This window comes from Cheilinus undulatus, linkage group 23 (genome assembly GCF_018320785.1).
Source record: "Cheilinus undulatus linkage group 23, ASM1832078v1, whole genome shotgun sequence".
Lineage (NCBI taxonomy): Eukaryota > Metazoa > Chordata > Actinopteri > Labriformes > Labridae > Cheilinus > Cheilinus undulatus.
In genome coordinates, this window is record NC_054887.1 from 25,654,059 (window position 1) to 25,673,094 (window position 19,036).

Below are 19,036 nucleotides of genomic sequence, written 5' to 3' on the forward strand. Positions count from 1 at the left end.
TTTTCCACTTGTTCTACAAAGAATCAAACTGAAACTGTTCATCCCAGTACGACCTCTGGAAACTAAAATGGGCCCGGTCTTGGCTTATCTATGAAAAATTGTGGACTTCCTATTGGAGTTAAGATTTGGTCCGAAAGCACGTTCCAAATTTGGTGAGTTTTCCGGCAGGCTCAAGATGCCAAATTTTGGATTCATTTGACAGAAAGATAATTTATTTGTAGGCTTTATAGCTACAGTGATACTCCACATGTTCAGCTTAAAAATTGTACCATAAAAACTCAAATCCCAATTCAGAAAAAGTTCCAACCTTGTGTAAAATGCGAATAGAAACAATACAGTGAAGCGTAAATCATTTCAAACCTATGTTCAATGAAATAAAGCACAAAGACAAGACATTTAATGTTCAAACTGGTAAGCTTTTTCTTGGAAATATACATATTTTCAATTGATCTGCAACATATTCCTTTAAAGGTTGGGCAGGGAAAGGACAAGACTGGGGGAGATGTGAAATGCTTTAAAAAAAAAAAAAACACCTTAAATTTTGAACAGGGAGGTTAAATGATAGCAGGCGACAACCATGCTTGGGGAATGAAAGGAGCACTCATGAAAGGCTCAGTTCATGATGCAAGGTTTCATACTTTGACGACATCTGTGTGTATTGAATGGTTTAAGAACAGTCGTTCCTCAATGTGCAGTTTCTAAGAATGTAGATTTCACCATAGTCCATAATATCATTGAAAGATTCAGAGAATCTGGGGGAAACTGCTTGTGAGATGCAGAGCTGAAAACTAATAGTGAACGAGTAGGCATTGTTTTAAAAAAGCATTATTTTGTGATGGATATAACATTGGCTGGGATGTATAATGTTGGATTTCTTGCCGATATCTGATATATCAACATTTACAGATTAATTTAAGCTGATACCAACATTCAATTAAGTATTTCAGACCTAAAACTCCAGTCCATTGAACACATTTTAATATACAAAGATGACCAAACTTGAGAACTATCAAAGAAAAATACTTAGACTGGCACAGGTATGCAGCCTAAAACTTTAGACTTCTCAGTACAAATGGCAAAAATTTACAGTTGATATACGCTGATATTCACAGCCAAAATACCGGTTTTAAATGTCGGCAGAAACGTTGATATCTGCCAATAATATCATGCATTTTTAACATGGGCTAGAGTACACTTCAGAAAACCTTTTTCAGCTAACACACAACTGCATCCATAATGTAAGATAAGACTCCACCATGCAAAGGCAAAGCCAATATCCAGGAGTGTAACTGATTTCTCTGAGCTCATTTCATATTGACTGGCCTAAAAGGAAAAAGTGTGCTGTGATTCGATGAGTCCACATATCAATTTTTTAATACAAAAGAGGCTGAAGAGGAAAAGGACCATCCAGATTGTTATCAACATAAATTTCATAAGGCAGCATCTGTGATGATGTCGGGGTGTATTAGTGCCCGTGACATGGGTGACACACATCTGTGAAGGCACAATAAAATATGAGATACATGCAGGTTTTGTCAAAACATGCGTCTTTTTCAGGGATGCCCCTACTTATTTCAGTAAGACAGTGCTAAACCTCATCCTGCAAGGGTTACAACAGCATGGCTTCACAGTCAAAGAGAGAAACCTCACTGGAGAGCAACTTAGATTGTATATCAATAAAGAATTCCGCTTTCAAAACTAGTGTCAGTCTGCATACGCTTACAGTGTTGATAGAAGAAAGTGATGTAGCATGTGTCTGTCCTAACCTTTTATCATGTCTTTGTGTTATAAATATAGCAAGGTTATGCAAACAGTGCCATTGTTTTATTCACATTTTACACAGCATCCCAACTTTTTTTTTTGAACTGGGCTTTGAAAGCCCATTCAAATTAAAGCCCAGTCTCTTTTAAAAGCCTGTTATTTTACATGTTTTGATAAAAGCAGGTCTCAAGTTTTGTAATAGTGAGCAGATCCAAATAACAACAGGCTGGAGAATGAACTAAAGCAACAACGCCAGAGGTTAGAGAACCATGGCTCACTGCCAAAGTTACACAGTGCTGAAAGCGTGTTTTACTAGTAGACCTACTTTGTATGGAGTGACATTGTTGTTTCAATAGGAACAGTCCTGGCAAATTGTGTGCTGATGACATAATCTCAATATAATCTATATCCTAAAAAAAAAAAGCTCTTAAAAGCACCAAATAAGAGGATGTTGTCTTGTTTTATGTACAGGATTTATATTCTTTCTTTTAATTGTGCAATTCTGCATTTATGTTTTGTTTTCCATGATAACCCAGCGTTTTTTAATAAAGAAAAGTCACAGTAACAAGATAAAAATGACACTTATTCACAAATAACACAAAAAATTAAGACAGAGCTGTTTGGAATAAATCACCTTCCACATAATTTTAAAAAGAAAGATGAAAACATGATAATGAAAGAACATTATAAGCAGATGGCAGATTAAACAATGCAGAGACATTTAAAGATGTAAACAACAGTGAAATTCTGAAGGACAGTGATTGTTGTGCACAGTATGTTGGTGAAAAAGCATGATTAACTGGTGGAAAAATAAAGGAACAAATCATACCTAATTCTGAGTTTTTGCCTGAAGATGGCGCCAGATTACAGGTCAATATAGTGTAAAATTTAAAATGATGGATGTTCCTAAAAGAGACATACCAGCTGGTATTAACGCAACAAAAACAAGTGTAAAAACATGATTCAAACACACGTCATCACCACCCTTCAAACTATGAGTAAGTCATAAATTAAACATCAGTTCTTTCTGCACCTGATGTCTGCCAAGGACCTTTGTCTCCAGCACAGATTAGTGTTGTGTTTTTCCCTTTAAGTGTACACAAATGTGCAAATAAAATAAATGCATGTACTGATAATATTTTGACATGATTTCTTCAAAAATCAGCATTAAAAGTCTCCTGGTGGAGATGTGAGGGCAGGCAGGAAAGGTGTCAGTCAGAGTTTATTCACAGGCCAGCTTGCTGTCGAAGCTTGATAGGCCGATGGCGAAGGCTTGGAGGGCGCACATGGGGTAGTTGTAGTCCAGAGTGAAGATGTCTTCAGCCACTCGGCCGAACTGCATGACGATGTAGTCAGCTGAAGAGACAGAACACATTAGAGAGTGGCAACAGTCAGAGCAGAAAAAGTAGAGATAGAGGGGTTAGATACTCACGGTCGTTGTCGTGAACTATTTGGAAATTTTTCACTGAAGCTTGGGTGACGCGGCCATGGAAGTTTAGGACATACGACTGGGTGTCATCGTTCCACACAGGGGCCTTATTGTGCAGCTCGATGAGGTTTTCCATTGTGTGATTCTGCCACCTGCTCAGGAGGCTCTCCTGCTCCTGAAAAGGAAAAATCATTAGATTTAGATTCAGTCAGCTTTGATTGTGTTCATTAAAATATGTCTATTCACTTACAGGGCCTAGACAGCACTTCTGCACTGCAAGCACTCTCAACCCCAGTTTCAGAGCACCCCTCACCGACAATCACTGTTTCTAGATTATTTAAATTAACTAGTTTTTTCTTACCCTTTCAGAGATCTTACTCTTTTGCATATTTGTCACAGCTTTAGATGTTGTTCTGGTTTCTTTTGTAACCTCCTTGATGCACTCTTTGAGTTATTTTGCTATACCAGCCACTCCTGGAAAGGTTCACCACTGTTCCAAGTTTTCTCCATTTGTGGACAATGGCTCTTACTTTCAAAAGCTGCTATAATTATGGCTTATGTCAACAATTAACAGGGGCACTCATTAAACCAAAGCACCAGGACTGTAATCCCAGGATTGAGTTTTGCATAGCATAGTTTTCTAGTGGTGACCTCCAGTAAAACATGTTACACAGTGGTGAGTATGTACAGTAATGTGTTTAAGTTTTAGGCATGTAGGGCGCTAAGGGTTCAACACAACCCTGGGCTGGAGAGGGGTGAGGGCAGCCAGAGTCAAGCTTGGTACATGTCGAAATGTGTGTTTCTTGGCAGACAGGGTCAAGTGTGATGGCATCTCTGTAGTTGGGCCTTTTCACTCCTGGTAATATGCTGGGAGACCACTGGTGGTTTTTGGGCTGTTGGGACATCAACAGCATGACCAGGGGCTCATGGCAATCCTACTACCCATCCCGATCATTCCCTAGGCCATGCTTACTCTCCACATCCATCCCTTACTCCTCCCAAAAGGTGTAGACTTTCTTAATTTTTCAAGAGATTATTTTCCCATGGCCCTGGTAATATGCAAGGACATCCAAAGCATGAAAGGTGTTGTGTCAAACCTGGTTCCAAGCTTACTCACAATTACTCGCCTTATGTCAGCCTCAATTCTTGTCCCAAACATGCCTGATAGTTCTGCACAGTACTGTATGTAATTGTAGTCTTGACACAGTTCAATGGCTAGGTTAAACAGCAGTATGTGTGCAGTCTTTATCACTTTAAAAACAGCATAAATAACACAGGTTGTAAAGGAACACGTAATTTCCAACTCACATTTTGAGGCCGTACAGGAACTCTTTCAAAGTTCATGTTCATTCCAGGGATGATCACAGTCATTTTTCGTGGTCCTTTAAATCCTAACACGTTGGTTTCCTGCCACACAGTTAGATAGTTTGAATAAATGTATAATAAAGGAAATAATTCACAACAAAAAGCTTTGTCTTGTCTTACGTAGCAGATGGCAGCTAGTTCCTGCCGTTTGTTGCTCTCCTCCAGCAGTGCTCCGGGGTTTTTGCAAGGATTGGTGCCGTTGTCGTACACGGTGAATTTGGTGCCCATGAGGTTGGATCTGAAACATGTTGATGACATGTTAACACCATTTACATTTGTCAACAGCTGACGGCATATTTAATGACAGAGATGCAAAGCACTGTACTTGGATTTTTTTTTGTTTGTTTTACAAGAAATCAACATCAAACATGAAATGTCAACTTGTACATAAATAATTTCAGTGATGTTACCTCAATTTGCCGATGAAGCTCTCTCCCTCCCTCGACAAATCAGTGGCATCTACTGAGATAAGGTAGTTAGACGTCTTACTCTTCTTTCTCTTTCTACCTGCCAGCAGAAACACCTGCAAAGAAAAAAAAACTTCTTATTGTCTTGTTATTGGAAAATGGCAACACTTTTGGAATAGTTAATTTGAAAAAACATGTTTAATAAAGTTATGAACAAAAGACAAAATAGGTAAAAGTTTGACCAAAAGTTTACCACAGAGTGTTTTTGAAATGGTTAAAAATGAAACACTTAACAATTAAAAACAATCAAATTACCGCCAATTGACTTGATGCTTAGTCCAATTCAAAAACTGTGCTATCATTATGGACAAGGGGTCCCCTTGTCATTACATAGTACAAATGTGAAGCCAAAATATTGGTGTTTTTAATGCTCCCTCTAACCTCTCCTCCTCTATTTTGCCAAATTCATGTTCTAACAGCATGCAAGCATCAGACTTGTGTTACATTGGGCAGAATTAACACTCTGTTCACACTGAATCCATTAAATGTTGGCACAGTGCAGTCAGGCAGGTAATATCCAGACTCACCATCCAGACTACCAAACAGAGAGGCGTGAATCGACTGCTCCACAGTCCAGTGTCGATGTGCCTTACACCACTCTTACCTGACACTTAGCATTGGACTTGGTGATGCGAGGCTTGCATGGAAACCTATTCCATTATGCTCCCACTGCACAGTTTTTGTGCTTACATTAATGCCAGTGGAAGTTCAGAACTCCTGAGCTATTGAATCAACAGAGCATTAACGACTTTTGTGCAACATGCGCTGAGCTCTTCAGAACGACCCATTTAGTATCACAAATGTTTGCAGATGGCAACTGCATGGCTAGGTGCTTGATTTGCCAAATTGCCAAATACTTATGTTCATATAGTGTATCATTCATTAGCAACTATCTCTGCTTTGCCAAACAAGCTAACAAGTTCTGCTAGGTGACAAAAGTGAAAGACAACCAAGAAAATCTTGCCTGTCACTCCTGGTGCCTTTTCATCTCCCTCTTTCCTCATTCCTAGCCAGGTCAACAAGGAAATATGTGCAGTGCATCATGTTGGATCGATTCTGGACACTACAGTAGGAACAAGGGCTGATTTTGTAGCTAACACCCACTTGCACTGCATGAAGAAGCGCTAATGTAAGCTAGCTGGGAGTGTTACAGTTGTATTTGTCAACAGAGCTGTCCATTGTGACATTACATCCACTCTTTGTTGCATTACCAATACTCAAAACATTGACCACTTGGACATGAAACTAGATTTTGGTCGATGTCCCACCTGTTAACATGGAGGAGGTAGGGTTTAGGACCTATACTGCTGCCAGTCAGCAGACAGAGCGCTAAATAGTTTAGGTTCACTCCCAGGCAGCTCTGGCTCTGTACATCTTAGTATACAGTCTATATTTTGACTATTGCAATAGGACTAAAGACATGCAAACAACCTAGCATGTTCTATTTAGCACATAAGGCTCCAACTCACCCTCTTGCCGTCCTCTTTCTCCATGTGCATGAAGTAGGTAGGGTAGAGGCCGCGGTCCATGCCCTTCTTGTCCCGGGTGATTCGACATTTAACGGTGACACCGCGCGGTGCAGGACGAAACACAAACTCCTCCAGATTGGCCACGTCGATTAGTGTGCTGTCTGCTGTGGGTGACCCGGGGGTTACCAGCTCCTAGAGACAATAAAAACAGAATGATAAGTTTTCTCTACAGTTACATTCTTTCTGTAACTGATGTGAAGTCTGCTCTCTGTGAATTTACCGAAATGTCTTTTCCACTGGCCGCAGAAGACGGTCTGGTTGTGTCTGTGTTTGGGGACATGGAACGCATCCGGCCTTCCTCGACGTCGTCCTCATGCTCGCTGTCTTCGTCAAAATTCATGCTGCCACACAGACCTGGGGAAGGAGAAGAGAGATAGTGACACATGAAAGCCTTAAAATGACAAGGACTACAAAAGAAGACGTTTTAGATCTTCACTGTGTAGAAAATTGGTGGATTTCTCTATTTTGGGTCATCCACCATCTTTGATATTTGACTAAGGCTAATTTCTTATGAACTGATGCAACTCTGAAGCAATAGTTGCACCCTCTTGGACTCTTTTCATACTCCTTTGACGTTTTCAGCAGGGCATTTTTTTACACAGGCATAAAGGAAGAGGGTACAAAGATTTGTAAACCTAAACGAAACATCTTGAAATAACTTTCCATCAATGAAAAAAGCACGAGACAATTCACTCTCGCGTTGCTTATCAAACTGACAAAGAATCAATTTGTAATTTCCCTAAAGCTGTTTGTTCAGGGGCGAAGATAACACCCGTAGACCACGCTGATGCTCCATGCTGTCATGCAAATGTAACACAGGCTTTGCCTCTGCAGCCAGTGTAGACTACTTCAGACATCTGACTCTTCATTGATAACTGGATTTATCTAGCATCTTGGCTCCTGTTTTGACATCCTGTGAGGACATGACAGTGACCCACTGGTAGGGAAAGATCTCAGTTAAGCATGAGAAACAGGTCTGCTTCCTTGCTGCTTTGCAGAATTAAAGACAGGAAAACTAATGATTCGATATTTAACTGTGATTCAATTAAAACTAAATTAACTGCTTGACCTGGGATGGCATTAATTATAGTAACGGTTTTGAATTAGAGAGCATGTTGCACAAGTCTCATTATTACTGTAATTGAATCTTCGGCTTTAAAGTGAGTTCATTAAAGCGTTTCAGGCCTCTACTGTAAAAGCCTGTCTTATTCATGCACGTTTTCTTTGACACGGCCGGCAGGATCGAGAGTAGAAAGTGTGTGAGCAAATAGAATAATAATATGTTAGCCAAACACAATATTTACACAGGGGTATTTACAAAAGGGTATGCAGCTCTCATAGAGCGACTGAATCATCATGAAATATGGATTGTAAATGTTAGCGTCTCTATGCGGCTCAAGGGCTCCAATTAAAATGCAGAGAAATGTTGTTCCTGAGTGGCTGCTGGGCTCTGTGAGTGTCAGAGACTTTCAAAATAAAGCTCAAAACACACAGTGCTGCATATTAATTGGTAGTACCAGTAAAAGCTTAGGTTGCAAATCATTGTCACATCCTTAATGCTTTCTCATATTTGCATACAACTCTAATTCCAAAAAATTTGGGCGCTGTGTAAAATGTAAATAAAAACAGAATGCAGTGATTTGCAAATCTCATAAACCCATATTCTATTCACAGGAGAACATAAATAACATGTCAGATAAAACTGAAACATTTTACTTTTTCATGAAAAATATTAACTCATGCATTTGATAGCAGCAACACATCTCAAAAAAGTGGGGACAAGGCCATGTTTACAATAGTGTAGCATCCCCTCTTCTTTTGATAACAAGTCTGGGAAGTGAGTAGACTAGTTGCTGGAGTTTTAGGAGGAATGTTGTCCCATTCTTGTCTGATGTAGGATTCTAGCTGCTCAACAGTCCTAGCTGGTCTCGCCATATTTTTCATTTTATGGTGTGCCAAATGTTTTCTTTTGGTGAAAGATCTGGACTACAGGCAGGCCAGTTCGGCACCCTGGCTCTTCTATTGTGAAGCCATGCTGTTGTGATGGATGTGGTATGTGGTTTAGCATTGTTTTGCTGAAATATGCAAGACCTCCCATGAATGAGACGTTGTCCGGATGGGAGCATATGGTGCTCGAAAAACCTCTTCAGCATTGATAGTGCTTTTCCAGATTCATGTGACCACAGAACAGTTTTCCATTTTGCCTCAGTCTATTTTAAATGAGCTTTTCATTTACATTTTACAAAGTGTCCCAACTTTTTTGGAATTGGGGTTGTTCTTAACAACAGGTAATGGACGTTATTTTACATTTTTATCTGTATAAAGGCAACACTTCGTTAAGAAAATACTTGTCACTGAAATTGAATGTCATTTTTACAACATTCCAGTTAGTTGAGATACAACTCTACTAGATGAGAGTAATATTTTGTCTCTATAGTGAAACTAAATTGTTTCTAGGTTAAAGTAAACACCCTGATTTAACTTCACAAGAACCTGTGCAATGCTATATATAAAATATACAGTACTAGGTATAAAAAACAACACCCTCTGGCACAGGATGACAGACACTGCCTCTACAGAGCTGATATGAAATGTACTCTTCAACTGTTTATGCCTAAAATAAAAGTGAACATGTTGTTTTGATGGAGATTGTTGTTTTCCCTCCACAGATGCAGGTGGATCTGAAAAGTACATAATCCAGTCCAAACCGGATTTGAATATATTGTCCATAAACTTTATGAATCCCTGCCAGCAGGCTGCTGAATGTGGGTGGTAGAAGCTATAATGATGCCATAGAGGAGCACTGCAGAATGAACAATGCCCCAGCCTATTATTAAATGACCCAATTTTGGCTGCGCTGCCATCAGTCACTCCGCTGTCTGCATCCATATTCCCTATTCCAGCAGCAGAGTGCTTAACATTCTGGGGATATTAAAAAGCCTGAGTTTGCTTCACAAAAGCTGCTGATGTGTATGCAGTTAAAACTTTTTAAACAAAGTGATAAGGCTGATAGTCAGTGGCAACAAGAACAGAATTTCTCAAGGCTGAACAGCTGATATTAAGTGCCTTTATAAAGTATTTACCCCTGTGGATGTTTCACCCTTTAATTGATTTTATGAATCAATCATGTTCAATCTAATTTGGCTTTTTGACAGAAAAAATGACCAAAAATGTCTTCAATGCCAAAGTGAAAACAGACTTTGCTCTATCAAAAATGTTGCCAGGTTTGAGCCCCTGTTCTTACAAGTGTAATATAAGTATAATGACTCTTTTCTCTGGAAATCTATATTCAAGATGATTTTTTTTTTCTAGTTGAGTATTCAAACTTAAACCAATTATATAAACAACAAAAGCTTCTCCTTTTAAAAACCCCTGTCTTGTATACTCCAGGCTTTTATCGTAATCCCTTAAGCTCTGTCAGGGCTTACCTTGTTTCTTCAGTAATTCGTGGATGTCTGTTTTGGGCTCCAGCAGCGTCTCAGTGTCTCCGTCTCTCTCGGGCTCTTCGGCAGCGGGGGATTGGGGCTGAGATTGAGGCTGTAGCTGGAACTGAGACGGAGACTGAGATGGGGACTGGGACTGGCTCACAGAAAGGATTTGGATTTTCATGCCCTGGTCGGCTGTTTCTGAGCCTAAAAAAGCTGCTGGGCCATCGATACCTAAAGGGAAGGATAAAAAAAAGATGGGAGTTGTTCTACAGAAATAATGCAAATGTTTTTAAAAAAACCGCTGGGAGTTTTCCTCACCATCCATTATGACATCGTTGGTGACGCTGAGCTGAGAGTCAACCAGTGGGGCCTGCTCTTCTCCCCGCCCTGTCCTGGAGCGCCGGGGCCTGGCCTCTGTGTTTGGCTGGACCATGAGGGGCTCTTGACGTTTCCTCCTCTGCTTCTGCTCCAGTAGAGCTCTCTGTGGGACAAACAGGAGAGTGGACATGGTATTAGCCAATACGGTAAGGTCCAAAGTGCTTCAAAACCACCTCCCCACTGGTCGGGAGGATTTCTGGCATGTTTGATATTTTGGTCGTACGACTCAAGACACTTCACCGTGAGAGCAGAAACGCGGGCAGAATAAACAATTTTGGGGGATTGTTTTCTTTTGTAAATGGTCAGACAACGTCCTAAATTACCATGACAAAGGCTGGAATGACTTTCTGATGCACCCCCATTATGATAAAGGAAATAAACGAGCAGGAAATATTCCTCTCCGCAGACCTGAGGTGATGATGTTTGTGTGTGTGGTAGCGGGAGAGGGAGAGAGAGAGAGAGAAAGCGAGAGAGGGCGGTAGAGATAGAGGGGGGACAGAGAGAAAATAAATGGAGACACTTCACCCTGAGTGTGTGAGTCTTTTTAAAAAGGAAACTCCCCGGGTTTCTGTCACAGCCCGTCCTGATATCAGTCACACAGTGTGAGCACTCAGGTCGTGCACGACCGTCAGATCATACAGTGTGAGCACACAACTCGTGCGCGATGGTCATGCGTCATAAACGATTAAGGCACACAGTGTGAGATGACATTCTGCCATGACCGTCGTACGGTCGGCTTGAAATCGCACAGTGTACATTACAGCTTAAGCTGTAATGCAGCCATTCACCACTAGCTGGGGTTGTAGCTCCAGTTAATGGCTGCTGACATAATCCTCTACTGCCTGGATGTAAACAAGCACATAATGATTGTATTTGGGAGCGGTTTCGTAGTACTTCTGTCTATAGGAAATTATTAAGTACCATCTTCATTTGGTCTAGATGGGTTGGCTTGTAATTGGTTTATTAACTATTTGACTGACAGAGCTCAGCCAGTTTTCACTGATAACGAAAAATCACCCAGAGGTACCTCAGGACTCTATCTTGGGACCACTCCTATTTTCACTGTATCTTAGTGACATTACTATAACAATAGAGAAAAATCATCTTTATGCTGATGATATAATTCACTGTACTTGACCTTCATACAGTGAGGTTCTCTCTCAATCGCAACAAGCTCTGATGAATGTAAAACTTGCACTGACCCCCCAGAAACCAAATACATGTTTTTTAAAAGACAAATCTTAGCCCCTTTTGATTTTGCTTTGTCTACGTTAAACAACTGAACATGATCAGCAATTGAAGTATTTGGCTAGATCAGGACTTGTCTTTCAAACCAAAGATTTCAAATTCAATAGGAAAATAAGGCCTAAGCTAGGGGTTCTTTGCAGGAATAAGTCTTACATAATAATAAATAACAGAAAAAAAGAATGTTGCCTGTTTTGGATTATTTAAACACTCTTTAGACACATGCAACTGTTTCGATGTTAAAGCCTCAGGATGCCATATATCACAGTGCTATTCACTTTATCATCATTGACAGATTTCGTACTCATTGTGACTTGACCTTCTTTGGGTCAATGTAGGAAACAGCACAGGTAGCCTTCTCACTGGTTTTAACACATGACATCACATGGTGAGAGAGTCTCTTGCGCTTCAGCCCCTCCACGGGTGGAGGTCGGTGCACACAGAAAGGACCAGCAACAATCAGGGGTGTTTCAATGGATCTAGCAGGTAAACTCAATGAAAAAAACTGGAGCACACAAATCACTTGATGATGTTTAATCAGGTGGTTTTGACTTTGATGAAGACGCAGTGCGTGTGGAAACATTAGTAGTCTTCTGCACCTGATTAAACATCATCAAGTGATTCGTGTGCTCCAGTTTCTTCATTGGGTTTACCTGCTAGATCCATTGAAACACCCCTGATTAAACATGACATCACATCTTTTAGCATCTCTACAATGGCTCCCTGTAAATTTTAGAATTGAATTTACTCATTACTATTCAAGCAAAAGGCTCCAAGCTACTTAACAGAGCTTTGTTTGTTTTTTAGATTTATTTTTGGGCTTTTCATGCCTTTTGGAGGAGGACCCCTTAACAGAACTCATAACCCTTTACGAACCAGCCCGCAGCCTCAGCTCCTAAAATGGGGCCCTCCTGGTTGTTCCAAAGTCAAGACTTAAAACTACATGCGACAGGAGCCTTCTCCATCATAGCTCCTCGACTTTGGAGCGACATGCCTGAGGAGATAAGGTATGCAAAATAAGTGACATCTTTTTACTCTCCTATCTTTAAATTTGTCAACCCATACAAACAGATCTCAGAACTAGATCAATTTAGAAACTCAAAGGTTCAGAATCGAATAGGTTAATATTGCTTTTAGTCTTGCTGTACTCTTTGGTGTAATACAGCATTTTCTGCTTAAAGAAAGTGATTGCAGTTGCTTCAAAATGTAATTTATCAATCGGGGCATGGGATTACAAAAATGAGCATGTGCCTTTAAATTTATCTGTCAGTGGGTTCTCCCTGCTAAAATAAAGAATAAATAAATACAAATAAAAACAAATGAAAGTTGGTAGGTTGACTGGCATATAAATATAGTTTGAGTAATGCACAACCACTTTCAGCACAGGCATGTGGATATTTGCCTGCAAGGATTACAAAAGGTTTGCGGTGCAAGCATTGCTAACATTAGCCACATTATGCAAACAAATATTATTCACTTGCAGATTGTATTAAGCTGTGTTTAATTATTTGTACTCTGACTTGCCTGATTTCTGCATGATTTCTCACCTTTTAGACCAGTCAGCTTCTAAGAATTTAAGTTTTTTATTAATTGTCTTTGATATTATTAGCTTAGGACCATCCCTGGTACAGTCACACTGCTAGCGAGGAGGAATAATAATATAATACTGACACAAAGTGAAGCCAAAGACAGCTTTGGAGGTGACAGGAAACCTTTGGCATAGCCACACAAAGGAATGACTTAAAGAAAAATTACTTTCCTTTCATAAAAAATGCAATCTTGAAAAACATATAGAAAAAATCTAAGGGGTACATCTCATAAAAAAGTAAAGAGAAACACACTCACACTGCACAGTGCAGTTATGTGAATAAATAATGTTTCACAGTGGGTAAATAACCTCAGGAGTGCAGCCAAAAGAGAGGGACAAAAGGTAAAAGTCATGATAATAACCAACAATCATGCCAGAATGTCTGAATACCTCAGAGTGCAGTGAAAGCGTTTACTGAATAGCTGAAATCATGGAAACTACAAGAGCCTCATTCAGGGTAATGCTTTATTCTACTCTTAAAAATAGCTTTGATTCCACCCTATAAAGATCTGGCAGAGAGCTAGGACAGGTTGTTCAGGATGCAGCAAAACGTTCAGTGACATCAAACTGTGTTTCAGATATTTCTCAGGACAAAAGCACAGAAAAGGTTTTATGGTTGGCATGGCACATAATGATTAGTTAGTTATCAGGGTTATTTAAGGACAGGAAATACATCCTTGTCATGCTGTTGTCGTGCTGTCCTTTCCCCCGCAAGCCCCATTTTCTGTGGTCAAAGCAACCATTGGATTACACAAGCGCGTTAATTAGTGCATCAAATGCACAACAACAAGTGGTGTTTAGTGATGCTGTTTAGTGAACTGGAAAAGACCAGAGAGGCCAAGTCTCATATTTGCCAAACCAAAAAAACTTGTCAGAACTCATCAGTCATTGTGCTAAAGCTGGGAACACGATTCGAACAAATGCCAATGTTTGTCCAGCTCTGCCACACCGCAGAAACATCTTTAACCACAGTTAAAATAATGTTTATGAATGCAATGAGACCAAATGCACTGAGAGAAAATGGGGAAAACCGTGCTGATACTATATAATGAAGAGCATAGAGAAAGGTCGAAAATAAAAAGGGTGTCAAAGCAGTATTAAATATGACTAAATGCATTCATTTTATTTAAGGCAAATGGGTCTGCTGAGTCTAAAAGCATGTGATCCAGAGCTGGAGTCGGTATCATTCATATAATTTGCTCTAATGGAAACAGCGTACACATTATCATTTTAAGGTCAAAATAAAAGGTTTTAATATTTTAAACATGAAGCAGTATTATTGGCATGGATATTATTGCTGTTAGTTAAGGAAGCACAGTACTATAGGCATGATATCAACATTGGAAAATATAAGCCTGAAAAGCCAATTAAAAGTATTGTCAGATGTTTCTACCAGTGTTTACCACTGATTTATTGACCGTACATATCAGTCTACATCAGCTGTAAATATTGCCTAGAGAAGCTGTAAAATTCAGTTTGTATCAGCTGTAAATATTGTCTGAGTCAGCTTTAAATTTCCACTTATATTAGCTGTTAATATCAGCTTATATAAGTTGTAAAAATACCCATATCAGCTGGGTATATCTGCCTATTTCAGATATACCCAGCCATAAATATCAGCCTATATTAGCTATAAGAACTGGCCAATATAAGCTTTAAATATTGATTTTAATCAGCTGCAAGTATCTGTCTATATCAGCTGTAAATATTGGCCAATGTCAGTTGTACATATGTTGCCTAAATCAGATGTAAATATCGGCTTATGTAAGTTGTAAAAAATAGCCTATATCAGCTGGATATATCTGCCTATTTCAGCCATAAATATTTGCCTATAAAAGCTATTTTTTTGGTCTATATTAGCTGTAAAATTTGACCTTAATCAGCTGTAATTATCCATCTATATCAACTGTAAATATTGGCCAATGTCAGCTGTAAATATATCGGTCAATATCAGCTGTAATTATCAGCCTTTATCAGCCGTAAATATTGGTTTATATCAGCTGTAAGTATCAGCCTATATACACTGTTATTATCAGCTGATATTAGGGGTGGGAGGAAAAATTGATACCGCATAGTTACCTTAGACATTTGACAACTTCTAGCCAAACCACTTCCACACCATTGAAGTACAGTAGCTACCTTTGTTGACTCACCAGATTGTGTATAACACTACTTTTAATACCTATTTTGTCTACTAAAAGTTGGCTGGGGCTCATACACCAGGACAACTTGTATGCCAGTATAAAGAGCTGAGACACACGTCATTACCATGAGTGTGTGCTGCTGTCACTGCCAAACACTTCATGAGACTTAGCACAGTTGAAATATTGTCCACATTCACCTACAAACAGAACACAACAGCTGTGGTTGGCACCACTTTTTAACCGATTTTCCCCCCTTTTCGGTCATAGCTGTGCATTTAAGGAAAACAGGGAGTTTGCTGTTAAGTAAAAGAACCCTGTAGAGCACTGGTTTGACTGGAAAAACTCCAAAGAGAAATGGCTCGAGGAGGGCAGAATGATTGTCTCACAGCAATCACTGCAGAGAGCTCAAGTACCGTATTATAGTGAGTATATGCACCAACACTATACAGTCAAAACAGATGGTACTAAAAGAGCGACACAGCTGCAGAGAAACTGCAAAAGAACAAAAAGTAGGAAGACAGTTTAAACCTTTTTCTCTTTAGTGTTTTCAAAAACAGATGGTGGCTCATATACCCAGGCACTTACATGCCAGGTTTTTCAGTAATTGCTTAAATTTCCATCTCTTCAATCCATCTAAGTATAAGTGAGGCAGTGGCAAGACTCTCTGAGTCTGCGATTGACTTCTACTGCTAACCTTTGCCATGGCAAATGTTTATATAAATAACATTTAACCCTATTGTGTTGCCTTCCCCTCTTGTTGCTAAAATAAGCCAATCTATTGTAATTCTCCAGTCCTCTGTAAAGATTCAGTACTTGATATTTTGAGGCCAGGATGTGACTTGATTACTGCTACTACAGCCTTTCCTGCGTCAGCCAGAACACAAGAAAAAACAGACCCAAGTATAAATCTGATTAGAGAAGTTGTGCACTGACATGTTTTAAGTCTCTTAGAGATGTCAAGGTTTTTCTTTTCTACTTCAGAAAGTCAGGAGGATAAAAATAGCCCTACATCTGTATCACCAAAAGAGGAAGGTGAAAAGAAAAGTTACCAACCCGTTCCATTGAAATCCTCAACATGTTTGAGCTAGAGTTAACAGGTTTTCTACAGAAGAAGTCCCATTGCTCCTGAGGGTGCTCAAAACTACTTTTCCCCCCAAAGATCAGCTCTCCTGCTGGGCATGGCTCCTTCTTTTTGTCAGCTTATTCCGATCGATGAAGCAGCGGCTTCCTCTCTGCTCTTTTTTGCTCCTCTCACAGAAAAAGGTCCTCTCTCTCACAAAGCAAAAGAATGTATGGTCACTGTCGCAAACTGAATGAGCAGTCATTAGTGCTCCAGCAAAGGAGAGAACGACAGAAAGAGAGAGAATAGGGGGGGGTGAAGTGTGCTACAAGTGAGTCAGGGTCACAGCCACAGAGCTCACACTGCTTTCTGAATAATTAACCTGCATTTTAGTCCTTTAATTATCAAGTTGATCTCTTTTTTGTAATGACTGAATGTTTGTTTGTATTCATAAGTTGCATAAAAACCAAAGACTCTCTAGTGAGGCTGTTTGGATTGAGTTAAAAGTGTGCAGCACGACTGAGCCACAGCGGGACCATGGGACACACGCTAAGCCTGGCACCCCAAACTAAATCCTCCTCTCTCTTTGAACTCCTCAATCTGGCCCTTCCTGTTCCTAATGTGTGAGATAGCGGTGTACAGCCACCAGCTTAAATCAAAGCTCCGACACCGGTGGAGCTTCAGCGTGGTTTAGGATAAAGTGTCTAGGGAGGAAAGGATGAAAAGAGAACAAATGTGTGATAGAAAAAAGGACTACACCAGGTTGTGTGTGGATCAAGGAAACGATTTCCGCTTCAGGAGCGTGCAGGCATTAAAATTCCAAGTGACCGGGCAGGTGAAAAACAGGAGATTTCCGAAACTAACAGCATTAATCCCAAAGTTGCACGCCACTGCGGTGGTGTTGAAGGTTTTCGTGCCAACTGCAGGCTCCCCTTGGTGACATCAGAGCAGACACGCAGCAACTCAGTCCTTTAGTTTTAATGGTTTCAGGTTAAAATGTGGCTTTTGGTATAGTCACACAACAGTTAGGCTAGCTCTAGAACTAAATACACTGTATGGACTAAAGTATCTGGCCACTACAGACTGAATGGGCACAAATTCCCACAAAAACACTCAGAAATCTTGCAGAAAGCCTTCCAGGAAGAGTCGGAGCTGTTAAAGCTGCAAAAGGGGTCCAACTCCAAATTAAAGTATGTATTTACAATGTCATTACAGTCCCTGGTGGTGTAATGGTCAGACAGCTGAATACTTGGTTCCATATTTTGTAACTGATTAATTTTTTCTTTAAAACTGGTATTTTTATTGAAAACTCAATTTCTGTCAGGTTCAAGCTAGGGCTGAACAATTGCAAAAATAATCTAATTGCGATTTTCCCCCCAATGTTGAGATTTAATTTGCGATTATCATTAGGTCCCTCATCTTGTGTATTTTTCAACAAATCTCAAAAGATGCTCCCTGGGTAAATCAAGCAGCATACTTTGACTCTCCAGGAAATGAACGACTGGAAACCCCCATACAGATTGATACATTTATGACAAAAGGTTGATAACAATGACATTATTTCTGAAGCAAAGCAAACAAGCTTTATGCTATTAAGGAGGAGGCTGGGGTGGAGGAGAATAAGCTTTGCCGACTGCAGCAATTAGGTGCATCTGCATTAATGTAAGCAGGGATTAGCGAGAAGTACGTCATATTTAAATACACTGCTGTGTTGAGAGAAAGAGCTGGGATTGACTGTGGGAGGCAATAATTGGTATCAGGTGGCTATCAGCTGATCGCGGCTGGGCATATGACAGCTGTGAAAAAATGCTAAGCTTTATTAGTATTAGATAGAAAAAACTAGGGCAGAATAATACAAAAAAAATCCAATTACAACAAATTTTGCTCATATTGTAAATTTGATTTCAATGCTTTATTGGAGGGGATTGTCATTTTTATGTCACTCATTTTGATCAAGGAAAACATAAACTGAGATTTAACCTCATTTGTGATTGATTGCCCAGCCCTAGTTCAAGCCAATGAGTACAACACATGTTACCTAAGCAGCCTTAGCCCTGGCCTTGTTCCAGTTAATTTCTTTAACAATATCCTAGCTTGTATAAGACTGTCCTCTTCCATAGTATCCTCTCCACTGCTGTGTAAAGATGCCATTTTGCTGTCCATAGTGGGGTTTCAAAGCTATTTTGTAATGCAAGTCAAGACAGAGTCATAATACAGCTAGGATGAGGTTAGAAATAAGTCAGGTATACCAAAAAAGATCAGTGCAATATTGGTGAAGTTTGGTTTCCCACCTGTTTTTTTAGTTTCTGCTGCATGAGAGTGGAGCTGTCGTCTTCAATGCCACTGCAGAGAAAGAGAGAAACGGTTAGCACACATTCACTGCTGAAAGGATTTTGTTAACATCATCAAAACACCATTAATGGTAAAGACTGCATCCTGTATAGTCTTGTATAGAACAAAGTAATGGGGCTGATAAAAAGTGAAAGTCAAAATTATGCAGAACTAACTAAAAACTGTAATGTGTAGTCTTCAAATGTGACCTTATAATGATTATACCCAAAGGCATAAGTCTACTGATATGCATGTCCTGATTTATGATGTTACTGTCACACATACACAAAACAACCGACATTTCCTGACAA

At 39.7% G+C, this 19,036-nt stretch overlaps 1 protein-coding gene across 4 annotated transcripts in view; it reads right to left on the bottom strand.

Annotated features, from left to right (window-relative positions):
* Nucleotides 1-456: 456 nt before the first annotated feature.
* zmp:0000000711 (tubby-related protein 3) overlaps nt 457-19,036 on the bottom strand; it is a 36,484-nt gene continuing 17,904 nt past the window's right edge. For 3 of the 4 annotated variants that reach the window (XM_041780261.1, XM_041780260.1, XM_041780259.1), the window contains 10 exons: nt 18,686-18,737; nt 10,298-10,460; nt 9,980-10,210; nt 6,772-6,905; nt 6,492-6,683; nt 4,966-5,078; nt 4,676-4,793; nt 4,499-4,597; nt 3,194-3,365; nt 457-3,117 (listed from right to left, as the gene is read on the bottom strand). In XM_041780261.1, coding sequence (XP_041636195.1) covers nt 2,984-3,117; nt 3,194-3,365; nt 4,499-4,597; nt 4,676-4,793; nt 4,966-5,078; nt 6,492-6,683; nt 6,772-6,905; nt 9,980-10,210; nt 10,298-10,460; nt 18,686-18,737 — 1,408 coding nt within the window. In that variant the 3' untranslated portion in view covers nt 457-2,983. Of the gene's footprint in view, nt 3,118-3,193; nt 3,366-4,498; nt 4,598-4,675; nt 4,794-4,965; nt 5,079-6,491; nt 6,684-6,771; nt 6,906-9,979; nt 10,211-10,297; nt 10,461-16,387; nt 16,604-18,685; nt 18,738-19,036 lie in introns of those variants that run through there. The other variant, XM_041780262.1, reaches the window with a different exon arrangement.